Below are 16,719 nucleotides of genomic sequence, written 5' to 3' on the forward strand. Positions count from 1 at the left end.
GCTTTCATGCTTAACCAAAATGCTGACCCTACCCACACATGCCAGGTTTTCTATCTTTATTTCCTAGTGAATTTTTACAAAGGCATCAAATACTGACCTAAGGATAAAAAAGAGTTACTGACAAGTAAGCATGGCTCAGTGGAAAGAACAGGGGCTTTGGAGTCAGAGGTCCCGGGTTCAAATCCCCGCTCCGCCGATTGTCGGCTGTGTGACTTTGGGCAAGTCACTTAACTTCTCTGTGCCGCAGTTACCTCATCTGTAAAATGGGGCTTAAGACTGTGAGCCCCCCGTGGGACAAGCTGATCACCTTGTAACCTCCCCAGCACTTAGAACAGTGCTTTGCACATAGTAAGTGCTTAATAAATGCCATTATTATTATTATTTGTAGTAGTAGTAGTAGTAGTGCAGGAAGAGGCCCAGAACCCTGCCGTGACCTGGAAGAAGTCAGGCGGTCCCTGCCTCTCACGTGTTTATGTTTCGGAGGGAAGATTGTCATTATTAATAATAATACTAATACTAATAATAACGATAATTATTATGGTATATGCTAAGCACTTACTATGTGCTAAGCACTGGGGTGGATACAAGCAAATTTGGTCAGACACAGTACATGTGGGGTCAAGAGTTTTTTGGGGTTTTTTTTAGAATAGGGAATACATAAGCATGTTTGAAAGTGGTGGGGAAGAAGCTGTTGGAAAATGCATGGTTGAAGTTGGCAGTCAAGGAAGTAAGAAGGGAGGGGTCAAGGTATAATCATCATAAGGTTTCATCATCATCATCATCAGTGGTATTTATTGAGCACTTAATATGTGCAGAGCACAGTTTTAAGTGCTTGGGACAGTACAATACAAGTGCTTGGTACAATGCTCTGCACACAGTAAGCATTCAATAAATACGACTGAATGAACGAATGAATACAACAAAGGTATGAAATAATTGGGTTAGAAGAATAGGTGGAAGGGGTAGATTTTGAGACGAGGTGAGAGATCTCTTCTTGAAATACTGCAAGGAATACAGGAAGAGTCAAAGAGGTTGGAGGAGGAAAGGGAGCACTTAGTACAGAGCTCTGTGTATAGTAAGTACTCAACGAATACCAGTGATTGAATCCATACTCTCTTCTCCTTGCCGGTCATGTCCTTCCTGGGAACGAGTGCAACAAGCAAGTATGGGCAGGGCTGCAGCATACTGTGAAGTACACATCAAGCTTTCCTACATACAGGTCCCATTCATGGCTAAAATGACCACAGCATAAAGCCAGTGAGAAGGAGCTTGGCTTAGTGGATAGAGCACAGGCCTGGGAATCAGAAGGACCTGGGTTCTAATCCTGGCTTCTTCACTTGTCTGCTGTGTGACCTTGGAAAAGTCACTTCACTTCTCTGGGCCTCAGTAACTTCATCTGTAAAATGGGGATTAAGGCTGTGAGCCCCATATGGGAGGGGGACCCGGTCCCCAGCGCTTAGTACAGTACCTGGCGCATAGTAAATGCTTAACGAATACTACTCAAAAAAGCAAAACATTCAGGCTGGTATGGACAAGATCTGCCCAACTCTGATTCTGATGGTATTGACACCTGTCTACTTGTTCTGTTTTGTTGTCTGCCTCCCCCTTCTAGACTGTGAGCCCATTGTTGGGTAGGGACCATCTCCATATGTTGCCATTTTGTACTTCCCAAGTACTTAGTACAGTGCTCGGCACACAGTATGCGCTCAATAAATATGACTGAATAAATGAACTCTGCTAACTGCTCCCTGCCCTCCTCCATGCTGCTCAGTCCCAGTCTGAGCACATGAGAAGGTGAAAGATAGAGGTACTCACCACTGCTGAACCTCTTTTTCGGTAACTGTGGGAGAGAAAACAAGAAAGCATAAATGTTAGCAAACTTCAGAAAGTTATGGAGGGAGAGGGGATAAAACACACTCACAAATCTCCCAGTTGTACTGCATTTTGCGCCGCCTTCTCGGAGCCCTAAATTTGATCGCCTCCTCCTTCCATTCTGGCTGGGATTCAGTAGAATTCTGAACAAGAACATGTTTCCCTAATGAACTATTCAAATCAGGCTTCCTCCCAAGACAATCAGGTATTTTACCTTCCTTTGTGGGGCCCCAGCTGGCTGAAAACATCATTATTACTGGAGTATCAACAAAATTAAAGTGAAAAACCGCCTTTGCTCTAGTTCATTCACCTACTTTGAGAATGTCAAAGCGTTGATTTTAAAAATGCATCTGCGCTTCTCTCTCCCCCAGTGCCTCTTGGAACCCCACACTCAGCCTTTCATTTTCTCTTCATGCACATTTAAGCTGTCTGGAGATCTTCTACTTGCTCTTGTCTTCCCAAACCCTCTGATTCTGCTTTATTTCTCCTCTCTCTGGACTCCATATGCATCTTAAAGTATTTCTCTTTTTCCCACAATCTCCCTCCATCCTCCTTGAATTTTGGAGAGAATGGCCTAACTCTCAGTTTGTATTGAGTTTGGCGATTCAAGAGGGAGGGAGGATTTAAGTGTCAAGTGCTTTCTGCATTCATTCATTCAATCGTATTTATTGAGCACTTACTGTGTGCAGAGCACTGTACTAAGCACTTGGGAAGTACAAGTCAGCAACATATAGAGATGGTACCTACCCAACAACGGGCTCACAGAGTAAGTGCTCAATAAACGCCACTGACTGAGGCCAGAAGTCACCCTGAAGGAACACAGATGGGAATCGGTCAATCAACTGTATTTATGGAGCGCTTACTGCGTGCAGAGCACTGTACTAAACACTTGGGAGAGTACACCATCACAGACTTGGCAGATGAGTTTCTTTCCCACAGTGAGAATTATAGTCTAGAAGGGGAGTCAAACATTAATATAAATAAATACATTATGGATATGTACATAGGTGCTAAGGAGCTGAGGGAGGGGAGAATAAAGGGTGTAAATCTAAGTGCAAGGGTGAGGCCTAAGGGAGTGGAAAAAGAGGAAATGAGGGTTTAGTTAGGGAAGGCCTCGGAGGAGATGTGCCTTCAATAAGGCTTTGAGGCGGGGAGAGTGATTGTTTGTAATTAAATGAAGTCTGTTTAGGAGTGTTACTTCAAGTCCAAGATGACCCTCTCAAGATTTTTTTGTGAGGGTTCCACCACAAATTCTCCTACTCCACCAGGGCTCTTAGATCTCTCTCCAAACTCTCACCCCTATCCCTGACCCCGAAGCTTTGAGCCCTACAAAGTGGCGGTGTGGTCTAGTAGAAACTGTACAGATCTGGGAATCAGGAGACCTGGGTCCTAATCCTGACTCTGCCACTTTTCGATGGTGAACCCGTGGGCAAGTCACTTAACTTCTCTGGGCCTCAGTTTCTTCATCTGTGAAAATGCGGAGAAGATACCTGCTCTTCCCCCCTGCTAGAGTGTGAGCCCCAGGTGGGACAGGGACTGCTTCTATTGAATCTACCCCAGTGCTTGTAGTGTTTGGCATATAGTAAGTTCTTAACTCATGGTATTGTAATAATAATAATAATAATAATAATGATAATCATGCTCCAGATGAGCCCAGTTTTACTTAAGGACAGACCCAGGACTCTGGTTTGCATAACTACAGAATCTCACACCTCCTTTTCTTAATCAGAAGCAACGTGGCTCAGTGGAAAGAGCACGGGCTTTGGAGTCAGAGGGCATGGGTTCAAATCCCTGCTCCGCCAACTGTCAGCTGCGTGACTTTGGGCAAGTCACTTCACTTCTCTGTGCCTCAGTTACCTCATCTGGAAAATGGGGATTAAAATTGTGTGAGCCCCCCGTGGGACAACCTGATCACCTTGTAACCTCCCCAGCGCGTAGAACAGTGCTTAGCACATAGTAAGTGCTTAACAAATACCAAAATTATTATTATTATTAATCAATCAATGATGGTATTTACTGAACATTTACTATGTGCAGAACACTATACTACAGCTCCATTTCCCTGAGATAAAATGGGCTGCCATTGAGGCCGGAATAATCTAAATTTGACCTGAAGGAGCACTTCCTGCCTTGGGACAACTGGACAGTAAAACAAGTAGCTCCCAAGGGAGATCAGGGGTGCAGGGGGATAAATCAGGATGGTGGAGTATATAAGCCATGGGGACACGAAGCGGTGTAGCCTAGTGGAAAGAGAAGCAGCGTGGCTCAGTGGAAAGAGCCCAGGCTTTGGAGTCAGAGGTCATGGGTTCAAACCCCGGCTCCGCCACTTGTCAGCTGTGTGACTTTGGGCAAGTCACTTCACTTCTCTGTGCCTCAGTTACCTCATCTGTCAAATGGGGATTAAGACTGTAAGCCCCCTGAGGGACAACCTGATCACCTTGTAACCTCCCCAGCGCTTAGAACAGTGCTTTGCACATAGTAAGGGCTTAATAAGTGCCATCATTATCCTTCTAGACTGTGAGCCCGCTGTTGGGTAGGGACCGTCTCTATATGTTGCCAACTTGTACTTCCCAAGTGCTTAGTACAGTGCTCTGCACACAGTAAGCGCTCAATAAATACAATTGAATGAATGAACGAATGAATGGAAAGGGCAAGGGCCTAGGAATCAGAGGACTCTGGGCTCTATTCCTGGCTCTGCCACAGGTCTACTGTGTGACCTTGGGAAAGTCACTTAACTTCTTTATGCCTCCTATTTGGACTGTGAGCCTCAGGTGGGACAGGGACCGTTTCCAATCTGATTAACTTGTACCTATCCCAGAAGCTGGAACATAGTAAGTGCTTAACAACTACTATCATTATTATTATTCCATTCTACCCGAAGATGCTCTGCTTAAGTTACTTTGGAAAGTCCAGAAGCCAAGATCTGGAGGAGATGGGCTGAGGACTTTGGTTTTGTTTTTTTCATTCCATGGCAACTGGTAAGTGCTTACTATGTGTCAAGCGTTGTTCTAAGCACTGAGGTAAGGTAGAGAAGCAGCATGGTGCAGTGGATAGAACACACACCTGGGAGTCTAGAGGTCACAGGTTCTATTCCCGGCTCTGCCGCTTGAATGCTGTGGGACCTTGGACAAGTCCCTTCACTTCTCTGGGCCTCAGTTACCTCATCAGTAAAAAGGGAATAGAGACCGTGAGCCCCGTGGGGGACAGGGACTGTGTTCAACCCAATTTGCTTGTATCCTTCCCAGTGCTTAGTAGAGTGCTTGGCAAATGGGAAGTGCTTAACAAATACCATAATTATTAATTATTATAAGTTTATAATAATAATAATAATGGTATTTGTTAAGCACTTACTATGTGCAAAGCACTGTTCTAAGCGCTGGGGGATACAAGGGGATCAGGTTGTCCCACGTGGGGCTCACAGTCTTCATCCCCATTTTACAGATGAGGGAACTGAGGCCCAGAGAAGTGAAGTGACTTGCCCAAAGTCACACAGCTGACAATTGGCGGAGCTGGGATTTGAACCCACGACCTCTGACTCCAAAGCCCAGGCTCTTTCCACTGAGCCATGCTGCTGCTAAGTTTATCAGGTTGGACACAGTCTGTATCCCACATGGGGCTCAAAGTCTAAGTAGAAGGGAGTAGTGGCCTGGAATGCCCTCCCTCTTCCCATCCGCCAAGCTAGCTCTCTTCCTCCCTTCAAGGCCCTACTGAGAGCTCACCTCCTCCAGGAGGCCTTCCCAGACTGAGCCCCTTCCTTCCTCTCCCCCTCGTCCCCCTCTCCATCCCCCCATCTTACCTCCTTCCCTTCCCCACAGCACCTGTATATATGTATATATGTTTGTACATATTTATTACTCTATTTATTTTACTTGTACATATCTATTCTATTTATTTTATTTTGTTAGTATGTTTGGTTTTGTTCTCTGTCTCCCCCTTTTAGACTGTGAGCCCACTGTTGGGTAGGGACTGTCTCTATATGTTGCCAACTTGTACTTCCCAAGGGCTTAGTACAGTGCTCTGCGCACAGTAAGCGCTCAATAAATACGATTGATTGATTGATGCAACTCCTTTTTACAGCTGAGGAAACTGAGGCTCAGAGAAGCCTAATGACTTGCCTAAAGTCACACTTCTAGACTGTGAGCCCGTTGTTGGGTAGGGACCGTCTCTATATGTTGCCGACTTGAACTTCCCAAGCGCTTAGCGCAGTGCTCGGCACACAGTAATACAACTGAATGAATGAATGAACAGCAAACAAATGGCAGACCCGGGACTAGAACCCAGGTCCTGTGACTCTTAGGCTGGCGCTCCTTCCACTAGGCCACGCTGCGTCTCTTTTCCAAAGAAACTGTCATCCAGGCCAGAGTACCAAGCCTAAAAACTTGATTTGGCTGGGGCAGCGCTTTCCCGATTCTGTGGATTTGCCAAATGTTACCTTCAAATCCTGAAACTTGGAGGGAGCCCCGGGCTTTCCCTGCAGTTCTGAAGCATCAGCTGTCCTGACCTGCTCAGCCCCAGGGAGCTAAAGCAGGAAAGCATCCTAACTCAATCAGAAGCCTGAGCCACTGCAGGTCTCTCAGCAATCAATCAATCAATCAATCAATCGTATTTATTGAGCGCTTACTGTGTGCAGAGCACTGTACTAAGCGCTTGGGAAGTACAGCAAGGGCACACGGCTTTCACGGAAGTTACAAGGTGATCAGGTTGTCCCACGAGGGGCTCACAGTCTTAATCCCCATTTTACAGATGAGGTAACTGAGGCCCAGAGAAGTGAAGCGACTTGCCCAAAGTCACGCAGCTGACAATTGGCAGAGCCGGAATTTGAACCCATGACCTCTGACTCCAAAGCCCGGGCTCTTTCCACTGAGCCACGCTGCTTCTCTATCCCAAGCGCTAAGGACGGAGGAAGCCAGAGAAACTTCTCATGCTTGGTAGTCTCCTACAGGCATCTTTTAAATAACCACCACTGCTTGTTTGCACTGAGCTATTACTAATGATTACAGGGGCTCTTCTAAATCCAGAGCGGCAGATAATAATAATAATAATGATGGCATTTGTTTAGTGCTTACTATGTGCCAAGCACTGTTCTAAGCGCTGAGGGAGATACAAGGTGATCAGATTGCCCCACGTGGGGCTCACAGTCTTAATCCCCGTTTTACAGATGAGGTAACTGAGGCACAGAGAAGTTAAGTGGCTTGCCCAAGGTCACACAGCAGACAAGTGGCAGAGCAGAGATTAGAACCCACATCCTCTGACTCCCAAGCTTGTGCTCTTTCCACTAAGCCACACAGCTTCAGATGTGAGACAGATGTAGACACTCTCACTCTCTCTCACACACACACACACACACACTGAGGCTTCTGTGATAGTAATAATAATTTTGCCTGAGAAACAGCTTGCTCTCTCTTGCCAGGGAGATTTCTCACCCACATAATAATGATGGCATTTGTTAAGCACTTACTATGTGCAAAGCACTATTCTAAGCACTGAAAACAATGATAACGATGATGATGGTATTTGTTAAGTGCTTACTACTGCTACTACTAATAATAATGGCATTTATTCAGCGCTTACTATGTGCAAAGCACTGCTCTAAGCGCTGGGGAGTTTACAAGGTGATCTCAGGTTGTCCCACGGGGGGCTCACAGTCTTAATCCCCATTTTACAGATGAGGGAACTGAGGCTCAGAGAAGTTAAGTGACTTGCCCAAAGTCACAGAGCTGACAAGTGGAGGAGCCAGGATTTGAACCGATGACCTCTGACTCCAAAGCCCGGGCTCTTTCCACCAAGCCACGCTGCTTTCCAAAAGGTGAAGAGAAGAGGTCCCGCAGGGATTCGAACCCAGGATCTTCTGTTTACTACACAGGCGCTTTAACCACGTAAGCCATGGGCCCAAGCACTGTTCTAAGCACTGGGATAGATACAAGGTAATCAGATTGTCCGAAGTAGGGCTCACAGTCTTAATCCCCATTTTACAGATGAGGTAACAGGCACAGAAAAGTTAAGCGACTTGCCCAAAGTCACACAGCTGACAAGTGGCAGGGCCGGGATTAGAACCCAAGACCTAGGACTCCCAAGCCCGGGCTCTTTCCAGTAAGCCGCGTTGCTTCAGGTGTGAGACAGATGTGTCTGTCTCACACACACCCACTGTTGGGTAGGGACTGTCTCTATATGTTGCCAATTTGTACTTCCCAAGCGCTTAGTACAGTGCTCTGCACACAGTAAGCACTCAATAAATACGATTGATGATGATGATGATGATGATATGTTGCCAACTTGGACTTCCCAAGCGCTTAGTGCAGTGCTCTGCACACAGTAAGCGCTCAATAAATACGACAATGAATGAATGAATGAACACACACACACTGAGGCTTCTATGACATTAATAATAATTTTGGCTGAGAAACAGCTCTCGCTCTCTTGCCAGGGAGATTTCTCTCCCATATTCCATGCGACCCAAATCTCCTCTCCCGCTTTCCCCCTCCGCCCCTGACCCCCAAGGATTTACATCAAAAACTTCCTCCCTGCGGCAAATGGGGGACTTTCTAGTAAATGGCTCAGCGGGGAACTCCACCCCGCTGGAATTCTCAGAGCAGGAAACTTCGACCTCAAGGAGAGGGAAAGGTTTCCAAGCGCTCAGACCTGAGCTCAAAGTCTCTCCACGGGAGTGGGACTGACCGCGTGAGAGAGGGTGAGCAAGTGCCATCAACAGCTGCCCTCTGTCAGTCAATGACACGAGTTTCTCTGGCTCCCTCCGTCCTTAGTGCTTGGGATAGAGAAGCAGTGTGGCTCAGTGGAAAGAGCCCGGGCTTTGGAGTCAGAGGTCATGGGTTCAAATCCCAGCTCCGCCAATTGTCAGCTGTGTGCTTTGGGCAAATCATTTCATTTCTCTGGGCCTCAGTTACCTCATCTGGAAAATGGGGATTAAGCCTGTGAGCCCCCCGTGGGACAACCTGATCACCTTGTAACTTTCCCAGCGCTTAGAACAGTACTTTGCACATAGTAAGCGCTTAATAAATGTCATTATTATTATTATTATTACACCAAGCAGAGTGGAGCAGATCCTGGCCTATCCCCGCAAGTTCCCCTCGACCAGTCAATCCTGGCCCTGCTCACCAAGTTCCCATGACCAGTCAGTCAGTCAGTCAACAGCATTTATGGAGCACTTACTGTGTGCAGAGCACTATACTAAGTGCTAGGCAGAGTACAATATAACAACAAACAGACACATTCCCTGCCCACAACGAGCTTCCAATTTTTGCTCGATTCTTCTCACAGCTCCTGCACTAGCCGGCAATTTCTTCAGCTTCCCTGCTTTTCCTTCCCCCAGTGTTTGCCCTCCTGAGGAGAGCTCGGTCTGGCGGGAATGAGAAATATGTCTGGCGAGAATGAGAACTCTACCGGGCAAGACTGCTGCATAAGAGAAGCAAGTCACTTGGGCAAGTCACTTAACTTCTCTGAGCCTCAGTTACCTCATCTGTAAAATGGGGATTAAGACTGTGAGCCCCACGTAGGACAACTTGATCACCTTGTATCCCCCCCAGCGCTTAGAACAGTGCTCTGCACATAGTAAGCGCTTAACAAATGCCATTATTATTATTATAGAGAAGCAGCGTGGCTCAGGGGAAAGAGCCCGGGCTTTGGAGTCAGAGGTCATGGGTTCAAATCCCGCTCCGCCAATTGTCAGCTGGGTGACTCTGGGCAAGTCACTTCACTTCTCTGTGCCTCAGTTACCTCATCTGGAAAATGGGGATTAAGCCTGTGAGCCCCCTGTGGGACAACCTGATCACCTTGTAACCCCCCACGCGCTTAGAACAGTGCTTTGCACATAGTAAGCGCTTAATAAATTCCATTATTATTATTATTATTATTATTATTATAAGGAAAGGGAAGGGGAGGGTTCTGTCTACAAAAAAGTGTCCTTTTACAAACAAGCCCCTGGCTAGAGCTCACCCAAAGCCAGCCTCGACAGAACTGGCTTTTGTTACTGGAGAGGAGCGGGGCCACGGTGGGAAGACCCAGAAAATGGGGCTGAGGGGGGTTGAACTAAAGAAACAATGGATCGATTCTCCAGGGAAGAGGGAACCCTACTCTGAGGTTTCCACCCACCTGCACGGGCAAACGTCCCCCAGTTATTCATCATTTCCACCCCACCTCAGTCCTCAATCGAAAATGCAATAGGTGAAATGGGTGAGATGGATGAGGATAAGAAGACAGAGCAGAGACCTGTCCTTGTCCATGAGGCCGATTAAAATGGAGACTCAAGGTGTCTGAGCCGATGCCAATTACCTAGGGTGGCAAGGCTGCAAATGGAATCAATCAATCGTATTTATTGAGTGCTTACTGTATGCAGAGTACTGTACTAAATACAACACTAACAGACACATTCCCTTCCCACAGTGAGCTTACAGTCTAGGTGGGGGGAGAAAGACACCAATACAAATAAATAAAATAGATATGTACATAAGAGCTGCGGGGCTGGGAGAGGGGAAGAGCAAAGGGAGCAAGTTAGGGTGATGCTGAAGGAAATGGGAGATGATGAAAGGCTTCTCTAACCTTCCGCAGTAAATCTAGGGGCTCAGGACTGGCCTCTCATCTGTAGTGCCACTTATATTTGGTCCTCAGCGATGCTGAAATCCGGCATCACTGCACAACATTCACTCCAGCTCTGGTGCTCGGTCCCTGGGCCTCTTACAAGCTTCTCGCCCCTACTGACTAACTTCAGGAACCTCAAAGATTCATTCAGTTGTGTTTATTGAGCACTTACTGTGTGCAGAGCACTGTACTAAGATGTGACTGTGCTACACACTGAGGCCAGGCTGGCCAGATAAGACTTGCCGGGGTCACCCAGCTGAACCCTGGGTTACAGCTCCCAGGTAATTGCAACAGCAATAACCTGGCCAGAATCAACTTTTTGAATTGGTTAACTAAGGTTTGGGAAACAATTGCCTTAGAGGAGAGCAAGCCTAACTGCTTGGCTACCGCCAAAGAGGATTTCATCTTCCTAGCTCCCTAACTGGTGCTACAAGAGTCCTGGGGCCCAGAGTCCAGGGCAGCTGGCTTCTGTCCACATCGCATGAAGATTTTCCACCTGGAGGCCCCAAAGATAAAGATCCAGATGTTAATTATTGTGTTTGTTAAGCCCTTACTATATGCCAGGCACTGGACTAGCTCTAGAGGAGATACAATATAATCAGGTTGGGCACAGTCCATGCCCCATGTTCATTCACGTCCATTCGTGGTTGTTCCCAACTCTCCTGAGCCTAGGGAAAAATATAACCAGATCCTACCAATGGCAGCAGAGGGTTCTGACCTGTTGGCTCTCTAGTCCAGTAAGATCTCCAGGGAGCAGGTGGAGAAGCTTTCTGGTCAATACACTTGTCCAAGGAAGGGTTGGGGAAGGGGAAATGCTCCCACCCCACTCTCAGGCTGGAGAGCAGGAGAGATATCAATAATCCCAGGCTGGAAGGGTCACCGGATTGGGGTTGGAGAGGTGGTGCAGGAGAGAGCAGCATGCAGGGGAGCTGAGCTGGTGGAGGAGGCTGACTGGGAAGCAGAGTGATGATGATGGTGGCATTTGTTAAGCGCTTACTATGTGCCAAGCACTGTTCTAAGCGCTGAATAATAATGATGGCATTTATTAAGTGTTTACTCTGTGCAAAGCACTGTTCTAAGCACTGGGGAGATTACAAGGTGATCAGGTTGTCCCACAAAGGGCTTACAGTCTTAATCCCCATTTTACAGATGAGGGAACTGAGGCCCAGAGAAGTGAAGTGACTTGCCCAAAGTCACACAGCTGACAATTGGCGGAGCCGGGATTTGAACCCATGACCTCTGACTCCAAAGCCCGTGCTCTTTCCACTGAGCCACGCCTGGAAGTGAGAAGACCTGGATTCTAATTTGGGCTGCTGTGTGACCTTAGGCAAGTCAATTAATTTCCCTATGCCTCAGTTCCCTCATTTGCAAAATGGGAATTCAGTACCTGTTCTCCCTCCTATGTGAGCCCCATCTGGAACCTGATTATCTTGTATCTACCCCAGCTCTTAGTACAGTTTTTGGCACATACTAAGCACATAATACCACAATTATTATTATTATCACTTTCCAGCCAGAACTCGGACAGTTTGGGGTTCTAATTCTACCACTGATTCCCTGGGCGAGCCTACTAAACTCCTTAGCCTATCTTCTGGGGCACTGGTAGCCTGTTTCTGTGGTGGCTTTTTTCTTCACTAATAAAAGCGGCCAGACAGCTGGTAGCCAATAAAAAGGAGCCTAAAAGTGTCTTTCCCGAGAAGGCATCCAGCAGCGGAACTCACCATCTGTGGGTGAGTGGTAGCAGCTGGAAACTCATTGAATGAAATCCTTCATCACGCGCTAACATCTGGTATCCAAACTTGAGACCGACATCGGCAAGCAAGCCAGCCCCCTGGCCCGTTCCCTTGAGAGCTCCTCGCGGTTCCTGCGTACCTCTGCGACTTCTCCTCCAAGCCCCCAGTCCCCCATTCTCCTGCCCCCAACCCTCACCCCCAGCAGACCCACTCCACCCAGCTCACTGAACCAATCTAGCCAGAGCTTAGTGGATTCAGAGGAGCAGTGTGGTCTAGTGGAAAGAGCCCGGGCCTTAGAGTCCCAGCGCTTAGAACATAGTAATCGCTTAACAAATGCCATCATTCTTATTAGAGTCAGAGGACCTGGGTTCTCATCCCAGCTCCATCGCTTGGAGGGTGTGTGACCTTGAGCAAGTCACTTTTCTTCTCTGTGCCTCAGTTCCCTCGTCTGCAAAATGAAGATTCAATACCAGTTTTCCCTCCTGCTTAGACTGTGCGCCCCATGGGGAACCTGATTATCTTGTATCTGCCACAACACTTAGGCCTCGTCCCCCTCTCCATCCCCCCCATCTTACCTCCTTCCCTTCCCCACAGCACCTGTATATATGTATATATGTTTGAACATATTTATTACTCTATTTATTTTACTTGTACATACCTATTCTATTTTATTAATATGTTTGGTTTTGTTCTCTGTCTCCCCCTTCTAGACTGTGAGCCCACTGTTGGGTAGGGACTGTCTCTATATGTTGCCAACTTGTACTTCCCAAGTGCTTAGTACAGTGCTCTGCACACAGTAAGCTCTCAATAAATACGATTGATTGATTGATTGATACAGTTCTGGACACACAGTAAGCACTTAAGAAACGCCACAATTGTCATTATGATCACGGCACTCAGAAGATTTAAGAGTGAAGGAATAGGGCTGTTCTTCCAGGCAGAGGCGCAGACACACTGAGGGTATGTAGCCCAAAGAGGGATGAAGCTGCAGGCTTGTGCAGACCCAGAATCCAGATCCATCCTCTCGGCCCCCGGCTTCCTCCAAGCCACCCTCCTCCGGCCATGAAATGGCAGACTACCTTTCAGAGAAGCGGCGTGGCCTAGTGGCTAGAATACAGGCCTGGGTGTCAGAAGGACTTGGGTTCTAATCCCAGCTCCGCCACTGCTGTATGACCTTGGGCAAGTCGCTTCACTTCTCTGTGCTTTGTCTGCAAAATGGGGATTAAAACTGTGAGCCTCATGGGGGACAGGGTCTGTGTCCAACCTGTTAGCTTGTATTTACCCTAGCACTTAGTACAGTTCCTGGCACACAGTAAGCACTTAAAGAGGAAAAAAAAAAGGTCCCAATTGGAACAGGGGTGGAGGCGAGGAAAGGGTAATTTCCCTGGGTTTTTTAGCAAGCAAAGGGGATGGGTAAGGTAGGGACGGGGTCTCAGGACAACTCTGGCATCTCCCTGAGAATCTCTCCACCGATCAGTGAAGGTCCCTCTTTTTAGGTTCCTCTCCATCCCTGGCTGCTCCTCCTTTACTCTCTGGTCCTGCCAAAGTGGACGGAACAGTAGCTACAGTTGCATGAACCATTTATCCCGTGCAGTGCTGGGATGCAGGGATGGGTGTCCAATGCCTAGATGGGAACTCTGTGGGGAATGTCCATCGTTCCCCTTCTGAACTGGATCACAAAGCCTTCTTTCCAGAGATAACAATAATGATAATAATGGTAATAATAATGGCATTTATTAAGTGCTTACTGTGTGCAAAGCACTGTTCTAAGCACTGGGGAGGTTAGTGCTTTGCACATAGTAAGCGCTTAACAAATACCATCATTATTATTATTATTACAAAGTGATCAGGTTGTCCCATGGGGGGCCCACAGTCTTAATCCCCCTTTTACAGATGAGGCAATTGAGGCCCAGAGAAGTGAAGTGACTAGCCCAAAGTCACACAGCTGACAAGTGGCGGAGCCGGGATTTGAACCCATGACCTCTGACTCCAAAGCCTGGGCTCTTTCCACTGAGCCACGCTGCTTCTCTAAGCGCTTACTATGTGTCAAGCACTGTTCTAACCACTGAGGTAAATACCAGCTAATCAGGTTCACACAGTCTCTATCACAGATGGAGCTCACAGTCTTTATCCCCATTTTACAGATGAGGTAACTGAGGCCCAGAGAAGTGAAGTGACTTGCCCCAGGTCAAAGTACGTGGCAGAGCTGGGATTTAGAACCCAGCTCCTTCTGACTCCCATGCCCGTTGTCTATCCACTAGGCCACGCTGATTCCCCGGTCTCCGAGGTCCGGCACTGCATCAGCTTTCCATTGGAGGAATTCCGCCCTTACTCACCCTCCCAACCCGCTTTCCGGAGTGCTGCCAAAGAAGCGTGAAATGGACCCATCTCCTTCCCAAGCATCTCGCTTCTCCCGGCTGCCAGCCTCCGGGTGAGTGACAGGAATCAATCTGGCTGCAGGGCCCAGGCAGGCATCCAACCATCTCTTCCCACCTACTGGGACCTGGAATTGAGTAATGGGTGTTCCCAGAGGGAGAAACCTTCCTTTCAGCCAAACCACCTTTCCAGCTGCGGATCACATAGACTGCTGGGTTTTCATTTTCCACTGTGTTCTTTTTTTCCTCGAGAACGGGTACAGGATCACGAAAACCCAGGGAAAACAGGTGAGGAAAAGCGGGGCCCAGAGAGTAGGACCCGCTGCCACGTTTGGGCCACCAATGTGAGAGCCAGGGCTGCCCGACCGCTCGACTCCCAGGAGGGATGGTTTCAGCCGGAATGATCCGGTTAGTCTGTTTCCATCAGCAAGTCGACTGGATAACTGCACCTGCCCTTCCCAGACCCTATCACCCAGGCTAATAAGTACAGGGCCACATGTCTGCTGTGAGGCCTTGGGTAGGTCACTTCACTCCTCTGTGCCTCGGGTACCTCATCTGGAAAATGGGGATTAAGACTGTGAGTCCAACCCGATTTGCTTGTATCCACCCCAGCACTCAGTTCAGTGCGTGGTACCATAGTAAGCGCTTAACAATTACCATTATTCCTCTCAGACTGCTTTTCACGCCGGTTCTCAGGGGAAAATTAGAAAAAACACAAATCAGACATTTTCTCAACCCTGGGAAAGTAGATTTGCTATGAAAATGAAAGAAGCTATATATATATTCTCATAATACCTCCAATTCATAAGGTTTCTTTCTTCCAAGCAGCCTCGAGCCCTGAACATTATCATCTCATCCACCTTCCTAACATCTCTGGGAGGGAGCAGGATCTATTCTCCTCACCAGGGTCGCGCCCATGGCAAAACCACCCTCCCTCCTCCTGCCCTCCTCCTGTCACACTCCCCTCCTGCTTTCTAATAGGGGCGGAAAGATTGGGGGGCTGATACCCCAAGGCTTGGGGTCTCCAGCCCACCTCTCCCACAGCCTGCCCCCTTTCCTACCATACACCCATTGTGGGCAGGGAACGTGTCTACCAACTCTGTTATCTTGTACTCTCCCAAGCGCTTAGTACAGTGCTCTGTGCACAATAAGCACTTAATAAATACAACTGATTGTATCAGTGGGGCTGGTGGCACCGGGGAATGCTCGTGAGCTATCTGGGCTTCTCTTACCACCCCTCAGCATGGCAATGTGCCCAGCTATGCCCAGTAGCCAGCCACACAAGGTGACAGGGATGACCTAGCGACTTCAGCCCCCTCCCCTGCACTAACTCCCAAAGCACCTCTCCTCCCCTCCGATGGAGAAAATTCCAAGCCTGGATGGCAGCCAGGGATTTATTCTTTGAGCCCCAGGCCTGCCTCCCTATTAATCACAACTCCTGGTTCTGCTCTACTATGCCCACCTCTCCCTTTCAAGCAGCTCTTGTGAGGCAAGAAGATTATGCCAGGGAGAATCCTCGGAGCCCTGGGTATGAGTTGAGAGTCTAATAGCAGTTTCTTTAAGAAAAGGGGGCTCAATTTCCCCCCTGTGCTGCTGATGGAGCCTCCCCTCTACCTGAGGGAGTCTAGAAGGGCTAAGGTGATCACCCAGCATGGGAGAAGGCAGTTATTTCATTAGACTGTAGGCTCGTTCAGTCATTCATTCACTCAATTGTATTTATTGAGCACTTACTGTGTGCAGAGCACAGGACTAAGCACTTGGGAAGTACAAGTTGGCAACATACAGAGATGGTCCCTACCCAACAACGGGCTCACAGTCTAGAAGGGGGAGACAGACAACAAAACAAAACATGTGGACAGGTGTCAAGTCATCAGAATAAATACAAGTAAAGCTAGATGCACATCATTAACAAAATAAATAGAATAGTACATATGTACAAGTAAAATAAATAGAGTAATAAATCTGTACAAACATATATGCAGGTGCTGTGGGGAGGGGAAGGAGGTAGGGTGGGGGGATGGGGAGGAGGAGAGGAAAAAGGGGGCTCAGTCTGGGAAGGCCTCCTGGAGGAGGTGAGCTCTCAGTAGGGTTTTGAAGGGAGGAAGAGAGCTAGCTTGGCAGATGTGCGGAGGGAGGGCATTCCAGGG

General features: G+C 47.9%; 1 protein-coding gene across 2 annotated transcripts in view; it reads right to left on the reverse strand.

Moving 5' to 3' along the window:
• Positions 1-16,719, reverse strand: part of NCS1 (neuronal calcium sensor 1) — a 125,889-nt gene that overhangs the window by 54,985 nt on the left and 54,185 nt on the right. For both annotated transcript variants that reach the window (XM_038745986.1, XM_038745987.1), the window contains exon 2: positions 1,816-1,840. In XM_038745986.1, the coding sequence (XP_038601914.1) occupies positions 1,816-1,840 (25 nt within the window). The remainder of the gene's footprint in view (positions 1-1,815; positions 1,841-16,719) is intronic.

This window comes from Tachyglossus aculeatus, chromosome 4 (assembly GCF_015852505.1).
Source record: "Tachyglossus aculeatus isolate mTacAcu1 chromosome 4, mTacAcu1.pri, whole genome shotgun sequence".
NCBI lineage: Eukaryota > Metazoa > Chordata > Mammalia > Monotremata > Tachyglossidae > Tachyglossus > Tachyglossus aculeatus.